Below are 24,226 nucleotides of genomic sequence, written 5' to 3'. Positions count from 1 at the left end.
TTTTAGTTGAGTTTTTGCATTGAAAACATTGCTGTAATAGTGTGTTTTTTTTCAATTCATAAAAATATTTTTGAATGAGAAACATTAAGACAATTAATAAAATATAGTTTTTTTGTACTAATATAATATTATATTAGTAATTTTGTATAATAATTTTTAAAGAAAATTCATCAAATACCTTAACTTTAAAATTAAAATGTTTCAGAGGTTGATTATTAATCTGATAAAATTAAGAAAAAAAAAAGTCAAATATTTGGCATTTTAGCCATCGCCACGCTTTTGTTTTTTAAAACTATCGATAGATAGATACAAGTATGGAAACTTACTCTTTGATAGATAAATGAATTATAAAAGGTTCATTATTTTATTTATAAATAAAATTAGTAATATTTTACGAAAAAATATTTGAATCCTTGAGAAATACGTTCTCATCGAGTCAAGACTGCTAATAAGGAGCAACAGCTTGCCTTGCGAATGCAATAAGCTTCCTAATTTCTAAATAGAATGCAATTCAAATGCATCCTGAACTAAGCCAAAGCACATAAAAATGAAACAGAATTCTTATTATAATAGGTTAAGAGCTGGTTGCCATTATTGTAAGAACTTTTCTTAAGAAAAAAAAAACATTTCTTAAATATTATAGTTAATATTGATTTATAATTATGTTTATCAAAATATAATAATAAAAACACCAAAATATTAAAATAATTTTTCATGTATCATTATACTAGAGCAGGATGTAAGATCTGACTAGGGGATCTGATGGCACTTAGAGCTGTAAACCTCCCTTGAAACAGAGTCGGGTATAGTCAAGTAAGAAGTCTACTTCAAATACAAACAACCACATCATTCCTAAGAATTTCCAAACTAAAAGGGAGAATCTAGCTGTAAATCCAACTGTGACTATCCACAGTTCAGAATCTCTTGGAAGACCTAATTCTTACATGCAAAGTTCAGTTCACCGCGAATATATAGATACCGGGAGCCTAATACTTGATAGGAGTTTGCTAGATCAATGTCTTCCTTAACAAATAGAACATGTCACAATTCTAAAACCACTAGGCAGCATTGGCCTTATGAATGTTTCAACACAGTTTTTCACATGAAAATGGAAAAAGATGAGAAGACATTTATGAAGCATGCAGCGAGATAACCTAAATAGTTTTGGTACAGTATTAATTGTATGAATACTTATTTTTTTCTCTGGCAAAGCTTTGAGCAATGACCATTTCGGAGGCAAAAATTCATACTCTATCCCAACAGCAATTTAACTTCCTGAATCTTAACTTATCACAACTCTGTACCATCATATCTACACAGTTTCATAATCAACACAAATTTCTCCTCGCAACCACATTATTTCTACACAAAACAATAGATGATATATATGGAATGGAAAACATCTAACATCAATTCACTAGATTTGCAAAGTTTCTCAGCATAGAAGCACAGAACATCCTAACATGACAACCCAATGCACCCATGGTTTGAACTAATTCATATTAAGAGGGTTTCTTCCAAAGAATTGGGAAAAATGTATTAAAAGAATAGCAAGATAGAAATACTGGCACCATTTTGATACATTCAACAGATTACTCATAAATCATAACAGAAATCATGATGTACACTTGGCGCAGACAACATATTACATACATAATAGGCAAAATGATTTACAGACAGTGATATACAGATTAACATATAGAAATCAACCGTGAGCTTCTTAAAATGAAGTGTGGGATGAGCAGAGTAACCAAACCTTACGGTGAGGGAAATTTGATATTGCAATCTGTTGCTCACTGAATGAGATAAAATTGCAATTTTGCTACAAATACTTTGCAAAGGTTCCAATTTGCACAGCAATACTCAAAAGGAATAGTTTATGAACTAGACAATTTTGTTCTCCTGTCCCTTGAGGAGAAATTAAGCTTTCAAGGGACAAGCCTAGTAGTTTAGGATGAGGACTGCATAGCTGACACTCCATATCCATCACTCACAATAAAATCCAACAACCATACAAGGTCGCAATATAGCATAGAAAGGATGATAATATTACTAGTATAATGTCTTTTTCAAATATATATATATATATATATATATGCACAATACTGGGGGATGATGACCACCAAGATCACCTTCACCTTCCGTATTAGCGAGAACCAAAAGAAAAAGGCTATTTTTTCTAGCCTAAAACTAATATACTTACTCGTTTAATAGTTCAATAGCATATGAAAACCACAAGAGCAAAAATACACATTAAACAGCCAAAAATCATTCAAATTCCAAGCAATGAATGCGAACATACCAAATCATACACCGAACTCTCAAAAACAAGATAGCATACTAACTAATCTAGAATATTCAGAATTTAGATAACCAAATAAATATATTAAGCAACTAAACCAGCAAACTCCATCTACTAATATCCAACCAAATCATAAAAATCAATATTCAGCTATTGAAAATTAAGCAAAAAGTACCAAAATTTAAATGCCAAGTCCATTATAACGAAACAAAAGCACATCATAAAAAAAACTAATCGCCACCAGCTTTATTGTAAACATAAGTCAAGCCACACTTGCCACAGTAGTGCCTATCAAAATGGTTGGCCATGAAAGTCCCAGCTCCGCACTCAGCATTTGGGCACTCCTTCCTCAGTCTCTGCACCTTCCCGGAGTCTTCAACCTTGTAAAACTGGAGAACTGCGAGCTTCACCTTCTTCTTCTTGTGCTTGATCTTCTTGGGCTTTGTGTAAGTCTTCTTCTTTCTCTTCTTGGCGCCGCCTCGGAGACGAAGCACCAGATGAAGAGTGGACTCCTTCTGGATGTTGTAATCAGCGAGAGTGCGGCCGTCCTCCAGCTGCTTCCCGGCGAAGATCAGCCGCTGCTGATCGGGAGGGATGCCCTCCTTGTCCTGGATCTTGGCCTTGACATTGTCGATAGTGTCCGAAGACTCAACCTCTAGGGTTATCGTCTTCCCCGTTAGGGTTTTCACGAAGATCTGCATGGTTGCAGACGAGGAAATAGATAGCCAAGTGAGAAATTAGGGATAGAAGAAAGCGAATGGTGCAAAGAGGAATTTATATACGAGGTGTTTAGGGTTTTCAGAGAGCCAATTCGATGCATTGCAGGTACATGTAAATTAGATAGTGCTGATATCAGGCCAAGACACGTGGATTTCACAAGTACATAACCCAACCAGATCTAATCGAAATTTTATTAACTAAACATTTTTTTAATCTAATTTAAAAATATATTTTGAAAAAAAAAACTAATTTTAAAATACTAATTGTATTTAAGTAAATTTTAAAATTTAACCAAAATTAAAAATTAAAATATTTCTTATGATTCTTTCTTATAATTAAAATTAACAAAGAAAATTTATTTGTAATATTTATGTTTAATATAAAACAATATCGATTATTAAAACAATAATTAACGTTATTTCAATTAGTTTAGTAATTAAATCTAATTTTCAGCTATTAAATAATAATCAATGGAGCTAAATATGTTTTTGTTAAATCCAATTTCATTAAACGGTGTATTCTAATAGGCTAAATACTAATTTTACTTTTATATTTTTTAGAAGTATTTAATTTTTTATTTTTTTTTTATGTAAACTACATATTTACACTCATTAAAATCACTTTTAAATATAATATAAAATTATATTATAAAAAAATACTTTAATATTTATATTTTTATTATAAACATCACAGTGTATAATACTATGTATTGATATTGTATTTTTAAGCTTATAATATAATAATATGACCATAATTTATATAAAATTTTAGATGATAAAATATTTAATAGAGAATAAACTAATAAATTTTTTAATTATTAAAATTACTAAATAATTTGTATATAATTCATTCAAACTCTAATAATAATAATAATAATAATATATAGTCATTTATTTTGAGTAAAATAATTTAATAATTCATCTTAAATATATCTTATACCCTTAATTTATCAGTATAAAAATTTTAATCTATGTTTAATTAAGTTACGCGCTGTAACGTTTAAATATTTAATTATTTAATTTATTTTAATAGTGCAATATTAAAATTTTCAAGTTAAATTGAATATAAATTAAAAATTTTAATTGATTTAATTAAAAATAAATTAAATCTAATTTTTTTTATCATATACACAATATTACATTAAAAAGTTCCACAATATCGCATTTGCCAATCATTTCACAAACATTTCGTTACTAATAGGTAGACATTTCAGAGTGAAAGAAAAAAATTATCAATTTTTTTTTAATTTTATTTTTTTGACACCAAAAAATTCCTTCCCTAATGTATAATCTCTTATAATATCCTCATTTAAATGAATTGTAAATGATAATAAATTTATAGATGATACTATATAGATGAATTAAGAGTAAAATTATTCGACTCTGAGAACACATAACAAGAGTTTTGGTTTGAAACTATCTTTTTATTGAGCTACTATTTTTGAACTTCTCAACATCTTTCATCATATTCTAAACATTGTCAAAAAATTTTGCGAGTTGCATAATTTAAAAAATATTAAAAAAAAGTTCTAAAATTCATATACAAAGTATCTTATTTTGAAACACCACTAGGATGTAAATTATCAACTTATCGATAACAACCATTTAATTTTCTTATGGTATGCATCCTATTTTTACATTTTTCAATAAATTTAAATAAAATATTAAATAATAATTAAATAAATAGTATTTTGATAGATTTTATCTTAAAATCAAATGTTAGATGGATTTCATCTCAATCTTCACCTTTGGATGGTATGCATCCCTATCCCCATATTTTTCAATAAAAGTCACATAAAATTTTAAACAATAATTAAACCAACAGTATCGGATAGACTTCATCTTAAAATGGATTTAATCTCAATTTCCACCTTTTGATGGTATGCATCCTTATCCCCACATTTTTATATTAAATAATATATCATTATGAGATATAAACATAACTCATATTTTATAGTTCCTCTTAAATTCGAGTCAAAAAAAATTATACGGATTGTTACTTAAAATAGATTTCTATGTTAAAAGTACATCAAATAATGATGCTGAAAATTTATCATCATCTTCTTCAGATATTAATGATTATATTTCAAATGATAATGAGTTTGAAGTGGAAGAACAAGCACTTAATCAACAAATTCTTAGAAATAATATGATTTTACAATAAATACAAAATCAACACCAAGTTTCTAGAGGTGGCTCTGTTCTTGGACATCTAGTAATCAATTGAGATCGTGAAACGGTCGATTGTAATTTAGTTCTCGATTATTTTTCAGATAATCTACGCTTCAATGATATAATATTTCGTTGACAATATAAAATGTCTCGAAATTTATTTATTCATATTGTCGATACAATAAAAGCGCATGATATGTACTTCTAACAACAAATAGATGCAATAGGTAAAATTAAATTATCTACTCTTCAAAAAATCATAGTTGTGTTCGAATGTTAGTTTATGATTTGCCGGTAGATACTACTGACGAATATGTAAAAATTGGGGAGTTCATTGCAATTGAAAATCTAAAGAGATTTTATCAAGCTACCATTAAGGTATTTGGTGAGCATCATTTGAGATCACCAACTACTCGGGATGTTGCAAGTATTCTCTATATTGGTGAGCAACGTCGCTTTCTAAGAATGTTAGCTAATCTCGATTGCATGCATTGAAAATAAAAAAAATTATCCTATTGTATATGCTAGCCAATATACAATTCATAGTGGAACGCTAATAATAATTTTAGAAGCTAATTATAACATTTGGATATGGCATGCATATTTTGGAATATTAATATTTTGGAGTCATCACATTTATTTTTTAACCTTGCTAAAGATATTGTTCCTCCCGCTTATTATATTATTCAAGGAAAAGAATATAATACGAGTTATTATTTAACTGATGGTATATATTCGAAGTGGTCAATTATTGTGCAATCTATTCGTGAACCACAGACAAAGAAGAATAGTTATTTTGCAATGAAATAAAAATCATGTCAAAAAAATACTAAACGTGCTTTTAGAGTGTTGCAGTCACGTTTTGCAATAGTTGCAGAATCATTATATTTTTTGAAAAAAAAATATTGTATGATATATTAACTACATGTATTATAATGCATAATATGATAGTTGAGGATGAACGTGACCTTAATGCACCTATTAAAGATGGTAAAAAATTTTCAGTTTCAACTGTTAAAATGTTGTCAATAAAACTACTTGATTTGAGTAAATTTTGGCTCAACACAAAAAAATTAAGAATAAAAATATTAATTTTGTACTTCGTATTGCATTAATAGTGTATTTATTGAAGTAATATATAAATTTAAATAATCATTTAAATTAATTTATATTTTGATAATTTAATACGTATGAGTTTAATTTATTTTTATTTTATTAATTAATGTTTAATTAATATATATTTATAATTAATATTTAATTAATGTATTTTTATAAATAATGTTTAATTAATATAATTTTTATAATTAATATATTTTTATTTATTTTTAATATAATTAAATATTTAAATATTAAATAAAAATATAAAATATATAAATATATTTGTGGATATATAAAATAATATGAAATTTTTGAGTAAAATAAATATATAAAATTAAAGTAATATAATACTTTAAAAAAATATAAATAAAATTTTTTTTAATATTAAAAATAATATAAAAAATAAAAAAATAATATTACGTCATTTTAATGATGCAAAAGACAGTGTATAGTGCTGAAGACCGGACTATTAAAAATAAAAATTGAAGACCTAAAAAGAAAGTTAACACCAAAATGGTGTGTAGTATACGGATGATCTAAATAACTAAATCATTAAAAATAAAAATTAGATATTTATAATTTAGTTTCTGAATATTGTCATTATTAATAAGTTAGTCCATATATTTTTAAAAATCTATTAAAATATTTTTATTTTTTCTTTCCGTCAATGAAATAGTTATTCCGTCTATTTTTACTCTTAAAAATATAATGAAAGACTAAATTACTCTCATTACTTTTCTCCTCCTTCTCCTCTTTTCTTTTATTCTTCATTAATTCTTCCAACTTCTCCTCTTTCCTTTTATTCTTCGTTAATTTTTTCTCCTTCTTCTGCTTCTACTTCTTTTTTCTTTTTTTTTTTCCTTCTTTTCATTCTTCTTCTTTCTCTTTTTTTTCTCTTTCTTCTTTTTTTTCTTTTTTGTTTTTCTTCTTTCTCTTTTATTTTTTTAGAATCGGAGGAAAAAAAAAAAAAAAATAGGTACTATTTTATTGACAGAAAAAAAACGATAAAAATATTTTAATAAATGTGAGAAAAGATAAAAAAAAGACTATTTATCTCATTTTAACGGAAAAGAGAACGAAAAAATTATTTTTTTAATATAAAAAAAATATAAAAATATTTTAATAAATTTTTAAAAATATAAAAATTAATTTATTAATAATAATACACTAAATTATAAACCTCCCTGTACAAAAATCGAAGACCTAACAAGAAAATTATCACTCGACAGTAAGAGACACGACAAAGAGGACACGACGTAGAGCATAGATTGTTGGACGTAGTCACGTAGCTATAATCCTTGAGTTGCTAATGTCGGATCGAAGTCCTCTCCAAATAAAGAACCTCATTACCAAAAACCAAGTAAACCGTCAAACCACAATCGAAACTCCAAAACACCCTTGATTGGAAAAACAAAGACCAAATTATAAATTGGCAGACTGGGAGGAGCCAACGCCCTTCCCGTCGACCCAACGCCGAAGACCATTGCTTTCTACTGGAACTCTCTTTTGCTTTCTCTCTCTTTTCCTTTTTTTTTTCTTTATTTTCAATTAAAAAACTAATATTCCTGATAATAGATGCATGCTCAATTGAGCAGTAAGCAGTTCATGATACCCTGACCCAAAGAAGAAGAGAAGTTCATGATACAGTGGTCAAAATGACGTCGTTTGAAGCTCGATGCATAGTATCATATCCACCTCTCTCGTCTTCCTCTTCTTGCAACGGAAAAACCAGAAAAAATCTGAGCTCTCATCACTGATTCTGGATTGGAAAATGCTCGTAGAGGTAGAGAATTGAATTGAAGGTACTCCAATGGCGATTGTGTCTTCTCTGCCAGGTCACAACCTCTTCTCTTCACTCCCATCAAATCCACCAAGAAACGACCCTGCAGCATCAATCTCTCCTCCTCAACCACCCATCCCCATCCCCAAATACCCTCCTCCTCTAAAAAAATCCAAAAATCCTCAAACTTCGCCTCCTTCCCCTGCCTTCAATCTCCCCCACCGTCGAACCAAGTACTACAAGCCAGTCAAAGACGGCGTCGTGTCATCCGAAGGTGACCGCTCCATCCTCGTCGGCGAGAATGGTGTCTCCTATCTCCTTCCAGGAGCTCCATTCGAATTCCAATATAGCTACTCCGAGACTCCTAAAGTCAAGCCCTTAGCCATCCGCGAGCCCGCTTTCTTGCCGTTCGCGCCTCCCACAATGCCAAGACCGTGGACGGGGAAGGCCCCGTTGAAGAAGTCGAAGAAAAAGATTCCGCTTTTCGGTTCATTTGATGTCCCTCCGCCTGATAAAGAAGGGGTAAAGTACGTGGAAATGCCTGTAGCGTTCCCGTTGGGTAAATATCCGGAGGAAGGGAAATCGCGAAAGGAGATACTCGGGGAACCCTTGAAAAAATGGGAAGTCAAAATGCTTATTAAGCCTCTCTTGTCTGATAATAGTCAGGTTAATCTCGGTAAGTTATCGACTTGCTTCAATTTCAATCCATTTGGACCTCTGTTACTCAAATTAAGCCCCATGAAAGTGCCAGGTTTCAAACTAGAATATGCTTAATTTCTTTATTGGATAGGGAGGGATGGATTGACACATAATATGTTGGAGTTGATACATACACATTGGAAGAGGAAGCCTGTCTGCAAAGTTCGTTGTAAGGGCATCCCCACTGTGGATATGGATAATGTTTGCTGCCGTTTGGAGGTGCCTGATTGCTTATCAGCATTCTAGTTATTATAGGCAATAGATGCATGCAAAATTATTAATTTAGCAGTGAAAATATGGTGATTATTTCGTCAATAGGAACTTAAGTTTGATGCATGCTGTGCTTGTGTAATTTCCTCGAGGTTGTTAAAGATAATTTATGCTGCAAGACAGCCTTTTTTTTTTTTTTCACGTTTTGTGTGATTTCCATAATGCTAGGAAAAAACTGGAGGAAAAGTCATTCATAGAGTTGGTGGTGTAGTATTCCTTTTTCGTGGCAGAAACTATAACTATCGAGCTCGTCCGCAATACCCAGTGATGCTCTGGAAACCAGCGGCTCCTGTTTATCCAAAGCTCATCCAAGAAGCTCCAGAAGGATTGACAAAAACTGAAGCTGATGAATTTCGGAAAAAAGGAAAGAATCTTTTGCCAATATGTAAATTAGGTAGGCCATCCACAATGATTCATTCAAAGTAGTCTAGTTTCTTGTTGCTTAAGTTGCAAGTAACTCTGTTTTGGACACAATGATCAAGTATAACTAATTGGCATCCCAAAAGGATATCATGGATGGCACTTCACTTACATATATTGGTTATTTTTCATGCCTACTTATTGTGGAGCATAAAGCAAATATGTTATCTGCACCAAATTTGTAGTTTATTATTTCTATTTTTTTTCTGAGTCTTGATATGTCAAATCTTCAGTATCTGCATATGGTTTCTAAACACTCAATTTATTTTGACAGTATATGTCCACCAATATAATGTGGACTTTTTTATTCAAGCTCCCATCATTAAGAACCTCTCTCTATATCAGTGAGTCATTAAGATCAAATAGCTTATTTCTTTGTCCAAATTGCAGCCAAAAATGGAGTTTACATTAGCTTGGTAAGCGATGTTAGAGCTGCTTTTGAAGGAAGTCCATTGGTGAAGATTGACTGTAGAGGGATGAAGCTGAGTGATTACAAGAAGTTGGGTGCTAAGCTTAAGGTCTATAAATTTTCTATGCTGAACTCCTTATGCTGCGAAAGTAGCCTGCTTTGGTACCAATGGAATGACAAATTATTTAGCATAAAGTTAAGTATCTTCACTAAAAAAAGGGGGGTAAAAAGAAGAAAGAGGATGTTTTCTCAGAACTTCATGCAAATAAAGCATTGATAGAATAATGTATGATTTTTTACTGCTTTTTAATGTCTAGAATCTGGGCTGTGAAACACTTGAGCTAGTTTTTCCCTAAAATTCTTATTGGATAATGAGAATATTAAGAGATGCACTTAAATGTTGATACACCTTTTTTAGTTGTCTGGCTTGAGGTGATTATTTTTAGCCCAACTAAGACGTTCTCTTTATTGTGAAAATATAGTTTTCTCATCTTTTCCTAAATCCTATGTTGTTTGGTAATGTTCACGAAAAAAATGTTGGCTGAACTGAGATATGGATGTTGGTTGCATCCATATCTGACTCCTCACTCGGGGAGGGGGGCTGTATTTTGCATCAAAATTTGAAGATAAGAGAAGGATGAACCTGCTAGCATCATACAGTAAAAAACTTTGGAACTGTTTTATGGTTCTTGCATGCATTTGGGAAAACAATAGTATGAAAGTCTCGCTTGTCCCAAAAACTTCTATGACTTGCAGTTCTAGTTGAGATGATAACCAGTTTAGTTCTGTATATGAAGGAAACTTGCTTACACTTAGCAGTTATTTGTGCTAGTATGGAATCATCTTTGAAAATTTGGCATCATCTAGTGCAGTTTAATTTCTTTATTTGTAGTGTGGGCTTCTACTCTGGATAACATGGCTCTGCTTATTTCTTCGCAGGAATTGGTTCCATGTGTGCTGCTGTCTTTTGATGATGAGCAGATATTGATGTGGAGGGGACAAAACTGGAAACCAATGTATCCAGAAGTTCCTTCAGTTTCAATTCCTGCTGAAGTTGATATTACAAATGGCTCAGATGATTCAGGTATAGTTTTAGAAAACAGAATGGAAGTAGCTACATTACATTTACCCAATTACCTTTTGAAAACCTCAAAGTTTTATTGCAGACTGCAGAGATAAAGGAGTTCATTTGCTAAATAATTTCACTCAGCCACCCTTCTTTTTATGAACCCAGTATTTTGAAATAGGTTTATTTTATGCACAGGAACTCAAGGCACACTCATTTGTGGTCTTGACTCCTAATGTAGTCCCCAAATAATAATCTTACCCGGGTGCAAGATAGGAAAATAGTTGTGCTAGTCCTTAGATGATTGACACGATGTCAATATGGATGTATCCAAGGCATATATGGAGCACCCACCAATACTAGTGTTATAAATAGTTTATCTCAATCATAATGGAATACAGCAGAATGTATTGCAATCAAGTAGGGGGAAGCTTCCTTTGGCCAGTATAACTGTCAGATTTTGGAAGAATAGAAATCCAGAGTCCCCACTGGGATCAGTTGTCAGTTATTGTAATAAGTTTGATAAGGTCCCTATCTGATGTTGCACCAAAGTAGTTTCCTAGAAGCTGCTTTCCTGATAGATATATGAACTGTTTGGGAGGATGTAGTTTACTTTGTGCACCTCTTCTATCTTGTCACTCTTCCATTATCACAATAGAATAAATAAAAATGAAGGGAAAAAGACATATCACAAGTCTCGACAACTTTTCTAGATATTTCTCTTTCACATTCTGGATTACTTGTCAATTTTTTTGATGCTACTGGTTGACAATGACGAGAGTAATAATTTTTCACCTGGGTTCCAATAAGAAGCATCTCCATAATAATACATAACTGATTCTCAGAACTGTTCCCATGATGCTTTTCAGGCAAACCTGATGATAATATAATGAGTTCAAGCCCAAAAATGATATCCCTGTGGAAGCGTGCAATTGAGTTGGGGAAGGCAATTTTGCTGGACGAGATTGATCTTGGTCCTGATGATCTTCTGAGGAAAGTAGAGAAATTTGAGAACATTCCACAAGCTACAGAACACTCGTATCCAGCTGTAATTCTGTCTAGTGAGGAAGGTGCCAATAACAGAATGTCGGCATTTGAAGACGGATCACTTGGTGAAAGTTTTGGTGAAGATGGCACAGGTACTGATGATGAATACGAAGAAGACGATTATTATGACAGCGACTCTTTTGAAGAGATAGATGCTTCAGCCTCTCTAGATTCCTTGCCTGTTGATCTGATAGCAGACGAACTTGATCAAGAAGAATGAAATGGCAGATGCATCTGCTGGAAGTGGTAACAATACTGTGAAGAATCAGACTGGTAGAATACAAAAGATATGAAACGGGTGAGTGGAAGATTTGAACCTGTCTTGTTCTGAAGGCTGTTCGTGTAAGTTGCTCAAAAGCAGTGAGCCAATGGCAAGTCTACCTGGGATGTAAAATTTTTTGATTAAATGAAAGGACTGTTGCCCTGTTAGCAAGATTCTGTTTATGTTTTTAACTTTTTCTCTCAGTGATGCGTCTCCATTGCAAGGCAAAGGGAATTGAAGGTGATACTTGATTGGAATTTTTTTTGGAGCCTCTGCTTTCGCTGGTTTAGTCTGCATGCAAGTGTATTAGAATTCTATCTTTAAAAAAGTCATTTTTTGTAATTTAAATATTTAATTAAGATCTCGATATAAATTTATTAATATATTTTATTTTTTTAAATTAAAATTTAACAATAAAAAATTATTTTATATAGAAAATATTTTTCAAATATAAATTTATTTCCATAAACAAACGAAAATTCAGTGCACAAGAATAATTCAAATGTATACCTAAACTATCTGTTTTGTTAATCTTTTTTTTTTATTATTAATTTAGTAATATTTTCATATTGATAAAAATATTATTTTACAAAAACCTGATACTTTGAAAGTTATTATTAGATTTATTTTGGTGATATTGTTCATTCATATTTGGCAATTAATTTTTTTATTTTAAAATTATTAGACTTTAAATTTGATATAAAATGGTGAGAAATATATGAAGCAAATGTGTAAATGAACATAAAGCGAAATAACCAAAAATTAAGATAACAATATTTGTAATTTTAAAAATTTACAACTTCTATGTATTTTTTTAAAAAATTATATTACTTAAAATACTAAATTTTTGATATTACAAATTATTAAAACAATATTTTATTATTAAAAAAATAACATTATGTTCAGTAAAATTTATTTGATCCTTAATATAAAAGTAAAAAATTTTAATTAAAAAATAAATTAAACTTATTTAATTCTTAATAGAAATAGAGTATTTAATTAACTTATTTTCAAATTAAATAATAATTGTTAATATGGTGTATAACCTCTGTTCCTCTAGTAATATCTTTAAATATACTAATTTTTTTTATCTGTTATCTTTATTTGTTATTATTTGTAATTTATATAATATATTATTAATAATTATAAATTATTTTTACATAAAAAATCATCTTATATCACTAGTAGAAATAATAAAATATTAATCATTAAATACTATTTTTTAAATTAAAAATTCTAATAAATTTTTGGTGTAAATTATAATCACTATTAAAATAATATTTAAAAAATTAATTATCGGACTAATTTAATACTATGTTTTATTATATTTATGCAAAAAGTTAAATTAACTTGTTTGCTAATTTTTAAATATTAATTATATTATTTCAACTAATTTATTTTAATATTAATGTGAATTATATCATTTCAAGCCATTTATTTTAATATTTAAATATATTTATCAAAATTCTCTAATATTTTAATATTGAATATCTTTTAATATTAATCCAATTAGCAATATAATGTTTAATTTTTTAAACTGATACATAACTTTTTTTTTTATAATACATAATTTAAAAAAAAAAAAAAACCTACCTTTTCACTTAACATCCTCGTGATTTTAAAAAGATTGAAAATAAATTCTCAATTTAAATAATAAACATAAAAAAGTAATTTTTTTTTCAAAAAAAAAAACTACTTTTTCATGTTTATTATTTAAATCAAAAATTTATTTTTAATCCCTTTAAATAAGATGAATTCTCTATTATAATTTATTTTTTGATTTAAAACACTTAAATTCAGTAGAGATATCATGTAAAATATTTGTTATATAGATATTTATATATAAAAATAATATAAAAATAAAAATTTATATATATAAAGATAACAATAGAGCTAATTTGATTTTAATATAGAATTAATTTAATATAAAAATATGATTAATTTAATTTATAGATTATAAATATATAATTTATAAATTTTATCATATTTTATGGTTAGATTTAAATAAAAAATTAATTGAAAAAAATAAAATAATAGTAAATTTATTTTTAGTTTTTTATTAATATTTTTAATTTTCACTAATTAAATTTAACTTCCTATAATTCTACTTAAAAATATGAATTTATTATTTTAATAATTATTCAATATTTTCATATGGTATTTTAATAATCTTAATTACTCTAATTGTATTTTATTAATTTAAGTTTTTTCTAGCCAACTTCCAAATTATTTAAATAATAAAATTATCATCTAATTTAATTTTTATTTAAAAATTTAATATCATTATATTTTTATATATATCTTTTAAATTTTTTTAATTAACTATAAAATAATTAAAGCTATTAAATAAATAAAAGATCTCAATATTCCCTCTAATGTGTATTATTATTTATCTTGATTGAATAATTATATCAGCTCAATATTTTATGGGAATTTTATTTTGAATTACATGGTTTTTCTAAAAAAGAAATTATTGTTGGGATACAGAATACGTAAATCTTTTTTTTAGTTAATTTCTTATTTATGACAATCTTAAAACCTCGTTGCTGCATTTGAGAATTTTTTATAAAACAGCTATAATTTCATTGCAAAGAAAATTCCTAACCACATAAAACAACAAAAACTGACAAACAATAATAATAGATTGGAGCTCAACCATCCATGGAGGTAAACGTGTTAATATTGGCTTTGTTATGCTGAGAAAGGAAGAAGAAAGTGCTATTTTTGTTCATATTAGTTTTGGTAAGTTGCTGAAATCGTGTCAAACAGTCATTCTTCCAGGTCCCACTCCAACAGTTGAGATTTTTATTTATTGGCTGTAGTTGTCTTTGTCTCTCTGGGGTTTTCTCTGGAACCTCACCCTCTCCCCCAAATCCCAGCAAACCAGCTCATGATTATAACAGCAAGGTTCGTTTTTCCTTTGGAAAAACAATACCCAGAAGCTAAATTTTGTAAATTTGCAATCCATTTTCTCTACTGAATCTTCTACAGTCTTTCAGGATTTGGAGAATCAGAAAAGTTCTATTTTATTTGTCCTTTTTATAAAAAGGTCAATAAACAAATTCCTTCAAAGAAAAGCAGCTCTCTCTCTCTTTCACACACACAGAGAGAGGACCGGAAGAAGGAATCATCATCTTCTTGTGCGTGATCAGCATTTCATTTTGGAAGCAGTAAGTGCCACGCCTTTTCTCATGTGTGATCGGTGATCATAGGCGTCATGGGTAAATCACATCCATAGCATAGAATCTCTATTTTGTCTTCTTGTATTTTATACAAACATGTGCCCTGCATGCTCATTGCTTCTTTTTTTTTTTGAAGCACCTTACTTCTAGTACTTGATTTTGGTTTTTTTTTTTTTTTTTTTTTTCATTCAAGGAAGTGAAAAGAAAGAGGGAAAATTTTTGCTCTTACAGTAGTATGATGCTGATGATTGAATTTTGAGATTATTGTTGAACCAGTTTTTGGTTTTTCCCCAATTCTATTATATATATATATTTTTTAATTTGTTTGTAAATTTAAGTCTCTGTGGTGTGGATTTTTTCATTTTTATTTTTTGCTTTAGTGATTTCTGCTTAGTTAAACCTTGAAGTTGTTATTGGAAAATCTTCCATTTGTGCAGAAAATGGGTCTTCCTGCAATGAATTTGTTTGGACTTGTTATGGGTTTTCACTTTTTTTACAAATACATTTTTTAATCGTGGACACTAGTTTTTTTTCTGCAGAAATTATTTCACTTGTTTACAGTTTTATCTAATCTGCTGTAATCAATGAAATTTTTATACTTTTTGAATTGAACTTGTAGTTGGATTGAGTATAGAAGTTTTTTTCTCGGATTCCAAATAAAGCATTAAAGAAAAATTCAGAATTTATATTATTGATGGAACAAGTTTAAATAATTCGTTGAGTTTCATAACAGGATCCTCAAAGCATACTTGGTAGCCTGCCATGTCTCCAGATACAACCACTTTAAGTTACTGGTTGAACTGGAGGTTCTCCATCTGTGCATTATTTATCTCACTTGCTATGATATTTGCTGCAATTCTAATATGGAAGTATGAAGGATCAAGGAAATCACAATCTGAGAGGAGAGAAAATCAGCAAGAAAGAGTGGGAGCTTTATATGAGGATGAAGCTTGGAAGACATGTCTAAGAGGACTTCATCCTGCTTGGTTGCTTGGTTATAGGATTATTTCTTTCATTATCATGTTCTCACTTATCACAGCAAATTCCATTGTTGACGGAGTTGGCATTTTTTACTTCTACACTCAGTAAGTCATCAAGCTGCACAGCATTCTTTTTTTTCACTTGGAAATTATTTCCATACAAGTAAATAAGATTTAAAGTTGTACTCAGAATAGAAAGGAGAAAGTAGATGAAAAGGAGAGAGATTTTGTTAAGTTTGCTCATTTTTCCTGCTTTTCTTTTCACCATGCAGGTGGACTTTTACTTTGGTCACAATATATTTTGCGGTACGTTTTCCATACAAATTTTGTTGCTCATTTTATTCGGCCCTCGATTGTCATGAATGATTTTACAAGAAAAGAATTCAAATAAATTCTTACAAAATCATTCATAATTTCATCTAATGAAAAATTCTTAAGTTAAAAAATTTTGAATCATTTTATTCCAAACAAAAATTTTACAAGAAAATAATGCAATTGAATTGAATTCTTATAAACTTCTTGATTCCAAACAGAGAGTTAGAGTTGTTAGGAATGAATTGTTTTTAGTTACTGTATTGATGAAAATAAAGTGCCTAATATAAGAGTCATCAATTGATAAATATTTCAATTTCCTTATTAATTTTAGAAGCAGTGATGCTCTTTTATTCTATATTATTTTATTGCCGGTTTGTATAAGTTGTTTAAGCTCTTGAGTTCCATCTGTAGCTTGGATCTGCAATTTCCATTTATGGGTGTTGCAAATATTGCAATGGACACTACAACTACCATACTTCTCATGAGAATATAGATTCAGATCGAGGCAACTATACAGCTCCCTCACCTGGGGAAACTGCAGATAGATGTGACTGGCCCAAAAGTCTAGATGTGAATGGAGAGCCTCAAGGTCGTGTAACTTCTGGTCCATGGGGCTATATTTTTCAAATTATTTTTCAGGTGAGCGTTTATAGGATTGTTTATTTCAGTATTTGTGCAAAGATTGAAAATTTGTTTTCAGTTCTTTTGTCTTCAAGTTTTTTTTCTTCCTTTCCACCTATAGGACTAGCAAATAGAGTTATGTGGTTCTGGTTCTGAGACGGTTCTTTGTAGAAATCAGAGTCGAAATTTGATTCTTTTAGTTTATTGAAATCAAAATTCAATACGGTTTCATGAAACCGTAATGTATTGGATTTCTGCAATTGAATCGTCTCTCTAATTGATATCTCTTCCATGAATGAGCAGATTTCTGCAGGTGCTGTGGTGCTCACTGATATTGTGTTCTGGTTTATTCTTTATCCATTTGTATTGTCCAAAGCTTATAATCTCGATTTTGTAAGTATTACCCTATCATCTCACTGCTTATTTAATTATTGTATTGGATGGTGCATAAAGGATCATAGTGGGGATCCTACTAAGATAGCAAATCCTGTTTAGCAATTAGATAGTTGCATCGTATTATCTATCATAGTGCAGAATTATTCTGCAATAAAAACATGGTTGATATTCACGATATGTTGCTTGAAGCGTTGTTGATAGTACTTAATGCTATACATTAGCCATGAACAGTGCTTCTGATAAGTGGAATAGAATCTATAGTCCATGAGAGGATGATTTTTTTTCTTCTCCCAAAATTGTGGAGTTGTTTTCAGCTTACCCCCATGTCAAAGAGCTTACGTTACATAAGCCATGATAATTGCTTTCTTTTAAACTCTGGAGTCTCAACTTTACATTGAGCAAGTCATGCCATAGACTAAAACTTACAAAGAACTAGCAGGACTTTAATGTATGCTAAAAAATATAACAATTTAGGCTCATTTTGTTGCCAAATTTTTTCACTTAAAATTGTGTTCTTTCTGTCAACTGCAGCTAAATGCTTGCATGCACTCGGTCAACGCCGTCTTACTCCTTGGGGACACATTTTTGAATTGTTTGGTAATTTTAATATCTCAATATTATTGGTGTTTTTCATTTTCGTTCCTTACTGGCTAATTACAAATTTACAATCTTTTCCTTTGCAGAGGTTCCCCAGCTTTCGGATTGCATATTTTATTTTCTGGACCAGTATATTTGTCATCTTTCAATGGATCATCCATGCTTGTGTTTCAATGTGGTAAAGTTATATTATCAATTTGCTATCTTGTTCCTCTGTATTTTAGTTTTTGTGCATCATGGTCATGCTTTTGTTTCCCTCTTTTTTTAGGTGGCCATATCCATTTCTCGACTTGTCATCCCCATATGCTCCCTTATGGTATGTAATCACTTTCTGCTTTCATCCCCATCATTATTGTTTTGCAGTAAAACATCTACATCCAACTTAGAAAACCTTACTCTCCGTTTAGTATGATTTATTTTACGATAAAAAAAATTCAAATGAATTCTTATAAAATTATACATAATTTCATTTCTTTTGAAAATAAAAATTTTATAAATTTAAAAAGAAATGAATTCTTCCATTTTAAACCATAGAATTAATAAAAAAATTGAATTAAATTGAATTCTTGCGAAAAAAGTTTCCAGCGATTAAAGATTAGTTTGAGAAACCACTTCTGCATTCAAGTAATTCTTGTCTAGTTTTGGCCAACAGGACTTGGGTTTTGACCCCATGACCAAAAACCGAGGATTTGTGCCTTTGGATTTTCTTTCATTTTATGTTTGTAAATGTAACTAGCTAGTAGAACCTGAGGCTATTCACACACAGTTTTGTTTTACATGTTATTGGATTCTTTATTTCTTGTGGATATTGCAACAGATAAAAACATTTTGATCTCGCCAGTATGAACTAAGAACTAACCATTGATGTGGGTATGCTATTATGAATTCTGCAGGTACATAGGAGTGGGGTTGATGCATATACTTTGCTATGGCATATTTGCTTTGATAATTAAGCTAAAAAATTATTGGTTGACGAGATCATATCCTGAGTCTTATCAGGGTTTTAGTTGAGAAAAGGAACTGCAATTGGCTAACACCACACAGTTATTCTTTATGGGTTTTGTAATTATAATCGTTGGTTGCTGAACGAAATCATTATTTTTGAGAGAGGAGCAGCTGTGGAGTAAAGTTGATCTTGAGTGGCTTACACAAGTTTTCTTATGAATTATTGAATATATGATCTATTTCCTCTTGTAAGTTCTTCCAGTGGGCTTTGGAAGTATTTGCAGTCGAATATTGTTTCTATCCTTGAATGATTTTAATGTAGAATTGTCAAGGCGAATTCTACATATTTTAAACTCATATGAATGTAAGTTTATCAATTATTAAATACAATATTTATATTTTACTTCACATATTTATTATATATGCTTTATTAAATTTGATATAAATTTTTAATATAATAATCATTAAATTTATTATTATATATGACCGAGTTTATATTAGAAAGCTAGTTTTAGCTGCCATCCATAGACTGACAAAGTGGATATATGTCATGCAACTCACTTTCAAAGCTAGTATTTACTGGATTTATTAATAAAATCTCTCTTCCCTAGTATTTGATGAATTTGTGCAAGTACCCCATGGTCATGCTACCTATAGGATGCCCATAGCCTTCAAAAGCCACATTGATCAAGAATCACTCGACTTGATCACACCAAATGATTTGGAGCATCACTATCACAACCTTTGAAATCGCTACTCATCTTAAATTGCTGATTCAAATGAAAAAATTGATAATTAAATCTCAACCAATCAACAGGGCAACCTAAAAATATCAAAGAAGAAGACCCAGAGGCCAGACTGATTTAGGGAGAATGCTGTTCACAAAAGAGGGGGAGAGAGAGAGAGAGAGAGAGGGTTTATTGTCAATAGAATCCAAAAAATATCAGCATTTGTCTTTTCTTTTTTTTTTCCTCTCTATTTTTGGTATCCTCGTTTAAGCAGACTAACCAGCCATGCCTCCACCTCAGTTCCTTGTCATTTTACTTTTGCTTTTTCCTCCACCAATTTCCTCTGGCAAATTAAGGCGCTTCCTCATTGCGTCCTCAATTTTTTTTCCAGCAATCAGGAGGCAATGACAACCAACTTCCTAAGAAGACTCATCAACAATGCAAGTTATCAAATGGAACACAAGTCTAGGGCTCTACATGTTCTCTAATGAACTGTTCCAGCTGAGATATATCGCCTGTCAAGCCAGAAGACTCTGCAATGCTAACTTTGTTGCTGCAATGAGAGAAAGAAAATACTTCCCCATGGACCCCAAGGGTAAATTCATTTGCAACATCAGCTTCTGATATTCCACTTCTTGATGCTCGCAATTTCTCACTGCAAGATAACAGGAAAAAAAGGTGTGAAAGCTGCATGCAATTCTTTATTAAAAATGAAGGGTACGCATAATAACTGGACAAATAAAATAAATAAAATAATCAATCGACTAAAAGTAAGCATGTGATAGTACTAAGAAAGTTGTCTAATATACTGGTATCCCTAGTAATGAACATCAGATGTCAGGTACTGAAACTGTTTGATATAACAGTTGTTATGAGAACAAGCTGTTATAATTCTTTAAGTGCACACCGACAATTTAATCAGGCATATGATCCACCAGATGTCCAGAATGCATACAACAGGAAAGCCACTAGAAAGAAAAAAAGAAAAAAAAAGGATAAAGCTTTACATTTCTTTCTCCAATTGTTTTCGGATGAAATCCTTGGTATGTGCTGTCACTTTGTCAGTCTTGTTACAACAAATGAGAACTGGAACTTTCCTTTTGACCACGCTTGCCTTGGTCAAAATATCGTACAGATATCTATCACATATAAGTTATAGTTTATCAGGATGCTGGCATATTTAAATCTGAATTTGTGGATGCATGGCTAAAGATGTATGCATAAACCAAAAAAAAAAAAAAAGCTATCCCAAGGCTTACTCTGAAACTGCACGCAAGTTGGGCAAGAATTCCAAAGCATCAACAACAAACACTATGCCAGCAGCTTGAGGCAAGAACTCATCTAGTTTAGGCCGAAGACGAGAATGCCCAGGAACATCAACAAGGTGAACAGGCTTTGTTTTGCCTTTCTGTCAGACAGAGAAAAAACAGTATGAGAGAGAGGGACACAAGTTTTACATAATATCCGCTTGAATGCACTGGGGAAAAAAAAAAAGAGGAGGGGGGAAAGTCAGTAATTAATACTCCTAAAATGCATAAACTACATTTATATTTTATACATGCCAAATTAAGATAACACCTTAGAGCTTTCAGAATGTAGAATGAAAGTGCCCTCATTTGGTTCCATTGAAGTAACAGTGCCCTGATGCGAAGAACCATCTCGAAGCTGGTACAAGCATCAAGTGATGGGATAATAATTAGACTAACTCTATAATGTACATACAGGCAGGATCATTTGCATAAACTTAATGGTCGTTGCAATCATCAAGGAAGAGAGGTAATAAAAATAGAATAGAATAGAATATATGATCAAGAAAAATTTACTCAAATCCATGGATCGTATGTTTATAAAAAATGAAAATTCACTGATGATTTTCAAGGAACCAAATCAACAGTATTGTGCCTTACTTGATAGAAAAGAACAGTTTTCCCACTCCCAGTGAGCCCAGTGAGCATAATGGTATTAGACTTTGTGCGTTTGAACAAGCGAACTGCAAAGGAAAAGACTTCCAGGTTATAATATTTTGTAGGAAATATTTTTTGGTCTTTCTAACATTGTTTGGTAATTGGTAGAGATGAAGATGAAGCTAAACGGTAGTTGAAACATTGGATATGACAGAGAGATCATTCATTCAAGATACCGATCCAGATAAGTAAAACAACCCCCTTCTTATTTTTGTTTGCTAGTGAGCAATGAATCAATAATGTCATTCATTCTCTAACCTTGAGAAAGCATCAACAAATTTTGAAAACAGTCTTCCCCATATTTTACAACAGATTGAATTCTCAGTTTCCACAAACTAGAACTTCAATTCTAGCCCCTATAGTTAAACTCACAAATCAATGATGAGCTAACAAATTGAGAGGAAAAAAAGAAGCTAAATATGTTCCACCTACGTAAGCTTAGCAAAACATAGCTAGCCCCAAGCCCAGATAAAGGAAAGTTGTGGTAGGTTGACTACAAGCATTAAACTTTATCATTTTTCATGATATTGCTCCTTATGATATGCTCACCTGAGTAGCACTATATCAGCAGACTTGGAATCTAACAAAAATGAACGGAAAAAGATTCATACAGCTGATCACAACTAGTTTGGGATTGAGAATTAGTTGTTGTATGTTCAGCACAGTTGCCCCGAAAATTAATTTTACTTTCCTATCTGACGAGAAGTAAAAATGCATCTAGACATCCTATAAAAAAGCTGATATATAATGGCAGGGGAATAATAATCCAAAACCTCAGACCCAGACCCTGTTTTAATGCAGCCACAATAGACTCTGAGAATCCATGCATTTGCTCAGAGAATCATTGCAAGTATTCCAACGACCCATTATGCCAATATAATCAACAATTCAAATGGCACTTCCACAAAAGATAAAGCAGTTCATGGCTCTAAAAGGTCTGGGTTCTCCAATTAACTAATTGTAAATCACCCAACAGAAAAAGCACTAAGAAAAAGTCAAACATTTCACAGTTGAGAGCTGAAATGACAGAAACAAAATTACAGAGGAGAGGGAGAGGCTTACCGATTACGAGGAGAAGGGTTGTGATAAGCAATACAGCAGCAGCGGCATAGAGCTGATTGGGAGGTATCTGTTGTGCATATTCAATTCCTCGTTGCAACCATTGCTTCGCCTCGTGACTCCACTGCTCCATTCCTTCCATTTTCACAACTCAGGTTCTGTAAATTCCATTTTTCCACCCAATTTGACAACCCAACATCTCGTAAATCAAAAATTAAAAATACAAAGCCAACTCAATTACACAGAAACCTTGTACCTGCTTGAAAAAAGGAGATTTGGTAATAATAGCGAGTCAGAATTCAGAAATTATAGCAGGCAAACAAGTTCAGATCCACGACCGAGAAACCACCGCTGATGGTTTCATTTCTGATAATTTGTTTTGCGTTTTGTAGTCGGATAAACGGGTCGGATCTCCCGGTCTGGGCCGCAATTTGGTTATGTACGGATCACAGGCCTTTCCTGACAGTTAAAATGTTAAATTTATTAAAAATTAATTTTAGTTTTGAAATTCAATCAGAAACAAATTTATGGATAATTATATATTGAATTTGATAATTTAGATTAATAAAATAATTAATTTTTAAGCATTCTCAAACTTAGTCGATTTAGTCTGATAGTACGTGTATTTAAATAAATTTAAAAAATATCAAATTCTATTATATCGATCTCGATTACTATTTAAAAAAATAATTAATTTTTAATTAATATTTAATTGTTTTAATGCTAGATTCATGTCTAATTAATTTATTTTTTAAAAGAATAATTTTAATTTTAATCTCTACTCAGATTATATAATTATTTAATAATTTTTTTTACCATCAACCCAATATATATATATATTAAAATTTAAATTTAAAAAAAGTGACATTATCTTTATTTAGTATTTTATTTTTACCAATTGAACCAATTAATTTTTCTAAGTTAAAATTAATATTTATTTATTAGATAATTTTAGAAATCGAAATCCTCTATATCAGTCTAAATTAATTTTTAGAAGATTTTTAAATTTTTATCAATTTTCTTTCTTTTAGAAATTTTTGATACAAAAGTTTTTGCATAAAAATGATTTTATAATGATAGGAAATATATAAATTGGAATTAGTTCAATTAAATGTTTCATTTTGTACATTATTAAATTTATTTTAAATCAATTAAATTAAAATTATTAACTTTTTATAACGTCTAAAAAATACGG

The 24,226-nt window shown here is 30.4% G+C and overlaps 4 protein-coding genes across 8 annotated transcripts; 2 read left to right on the top strand and 2 right to left on the bottom strand.

Moving 5' to 3' along the window:
• Window positions 1-2,364: 2,364 nt before the first annotated feature.
• LOC110629405 (ubiquitin-40S ribosomal protein S27a) lies at window positions 2,365-3,064 on the bottom strand. The gene has a single exon (XM_021776364.2). It carries the CDS (start codon window positions 3,001-3,003, stop codon window positions 2,533-2,535), a length of 471 nt encoding a protein of 156 aa, XP_021632056.1. The 5' UTR covers window positions 3,004-3,064; the 3' UTR covers window positions 2,365-2,532.
• Window positions 3,065-7,619: 4,555 nt separating this feature from the next.
• LOC110630326 (CRS2-associated factor 2, chloroplastic) lies at window positions 7,620-12,608 on the top strand. The gene is made up of 6 exons (XM_021777766.2): window positions 7,620-8,747; window positions 8,862-8,989; window positions 9,209-9,434; window positions 9,851-9,978; window positions 10,809-10,953; window positions 11,805-12,608. Exons 1-6 carry the CDS (start codon window positions 8,102-8,104, stop codon window positions 12,200-12,202), a joined length of 1,671 nt encoding a protein of 556 aa, XP_021633458.1. The 5' UTR covers window positions 7,620-8,101; the 3' UTR covers window positions 12,203-12,608.
• Window positions 12,609-14,991: 2,383 nt separating this feature from the next.
• Window positions 14,992-19,688, top strand: LOC110630170. Of its 3 annotated transcripts, XM_043949657.1 has the most exons (10): window positions 14,992-15,151; window positions 15,244-15,414; window positions 16,160-16,511; window positions 16,679-16,712; window positions 17,133-17,360; window positions 17,646-17,735; window positions 18,270-18,335; window positions 18,422-18,513; window positions 18,604-18,651; window positions 19,229-19,688. In XM_043949657.1, exons 3-10 carry the CDS (start codon window positions 16,189-16,191, stop codon window positions 19,344-19,346), a joined length of 999 nt encoding a protein of 332 aa, XP_043805592.1. In that variant the 5' UTR covers window positions 14,992-15,151; window positions 15,244-15,414; window positions 16,160-16,188; the 3' UTR covers window positions 19,347-19,688. The 3 variants fall into 3 exon arrangements, with proteins under 3 accessions (XP_043805592.1, XP_021633214.1, XP_043805593.1); XM_021777522.2 differs by lacking the exon at window positions 14,992-15,151 and having other exon boundaries at window positions 15,158-15,465; XM_043949658.1 differs by lacking the exon at window positions 14,992-15,151 and having other exon boundaries at window positions 15,158-16,511.
• A 422-nt stretch (window positions 19,689-20,110) lies between these two features.
• On the bottom strand, window positions 20,111-23,392 carry LOC110629389 (signal recognition particle receptor subunit beta). Of its 3 annotated transcripts, none has more exons than XM_021776334.2 (7): window positions 23,288-23,392; window positions 23,035-23,189; window positions 21,916-21,998; window positions 21,587-21,673; window positions 21,268-21,416; window positions 21,016-21,147; window positions 20,111-20,663 (listed from the first exon to the last, which is right to left on the bottom strand). In XM_021776334.2, exons 2-7 carry the CDS (start codon window positions 23,171-23,173, stop codon window positions 20,474-20,476), a joined length of 780 nt encoding a protein of 259 aa, XP_021632026.1. In that variant the 5' UTR covers window positions 23,174-23,189; window positions 23,288-23,392; the 3' UTR covers window positions 20,111-20,473. The 3 variants fall into 3 exon arrangements, with proteins under 3 accessions (XP_021632026.1, XP_021632027.1, XP_021632029.1); XM_021776335.2 differs by having other exon boundaries at window positions 23,035-23,166; window positions 23,288-23,390; XM_021776337.2 differs by lacking the exon at window positions 21,587-21,673 and having other exon boundaries at window positions 23,035-23,298.
• Between the last annotated feature and the right edge of the window lie 834 nt (window positions 23,393-24,226).

The sequence above is a fragment of the Manihot esculenta genome, chromosome 13 (genome assembly GCF_001659605.2).
Source record: "Manihot esculenta cultivar AM560-2 chromosome 13, M.esculenta_v8, whole genome shotgun sequence".
Lineage (NCBI taxonomy): Eukaryota > Viridiplantae > Streptophyta > Magnoliopsida > Malpighiales > Euphorbiaceae > Manihot > Manihot esculenta.
The sequence above is the reverse complement of the archived record's forward strand: the minus strand, read 5'-3'. Positions and strand labels throughout refer to the sequence as shown.

Coding starts and splice junctions, on each gene's coding strand:
- LOC110630170 (XM_043949657.1), top strand. CDS start 16,189: ATGTCTCCAGATACAACCACTTTAAGTTACTGGTTGAACTGGAGGTTC. Junction 17,736..18,269: donor AAGCTTATAATCTCGATTTT/GTAAGTATTACC, acceptor TGTCAACTGCAG/CTAAATGCTTGCATGCACTC. Junction 18,652..19,228: donor TCCCCATATGCTCCCTTATG/GTATGTAATCAC, acceptor TGAATTCTGCAG/GTACATAGGAGTGGGGTTGA.
- LOC110629389 (XM_021776334.2), bottom strand. CDS start 23,173: ATGGAAGGAATGGAGCAGTGGAGTCACGAGGCGAAGCAATGGTTGCAA. Junction 21,999..23,034: donor AACCCTTCTCCTCGTAATCG/GTAAGCCTCTCC, acceptor TTTCCTTTGCAG/TTCGCTTGTTCAAACGCACA. Junction 20,664..21,015: donor AAACAATTGGAGAAAGAAAT/GTAAAGCTTTAT, acceptor GTTATCTTGCAG/TGAGAAATTGCGAGCATCAA.
- LOC110630326 (XM_021777766.2), top strand. CDS start 8,102: ATGGCGATTGTGTCTTCTCTGCCAGGTCACAACCTCTTCTCTTCACTC. Junction 8,748..8,861: donor TAATAGTCAGGTTAATCTCG/GTAAGTTATCGA, acceptor TTTATTGGATAG/GGAGGGATGGATTGACACAT. Junction 9,979..10,808: donor AGTTGGGTGCTAAGCTTAAG/GTCTATAAATTT, acceptor ATTTCTTCGCAG/GAATTGGTTCCATGTGTGCT.
- LOC110629405 (XM_021776364.2), bottom strand. CDS start 3,003: ATGCAGATCTTCGTGAAAACCCTAACGGGGAAGACGATAACCCTAGAG.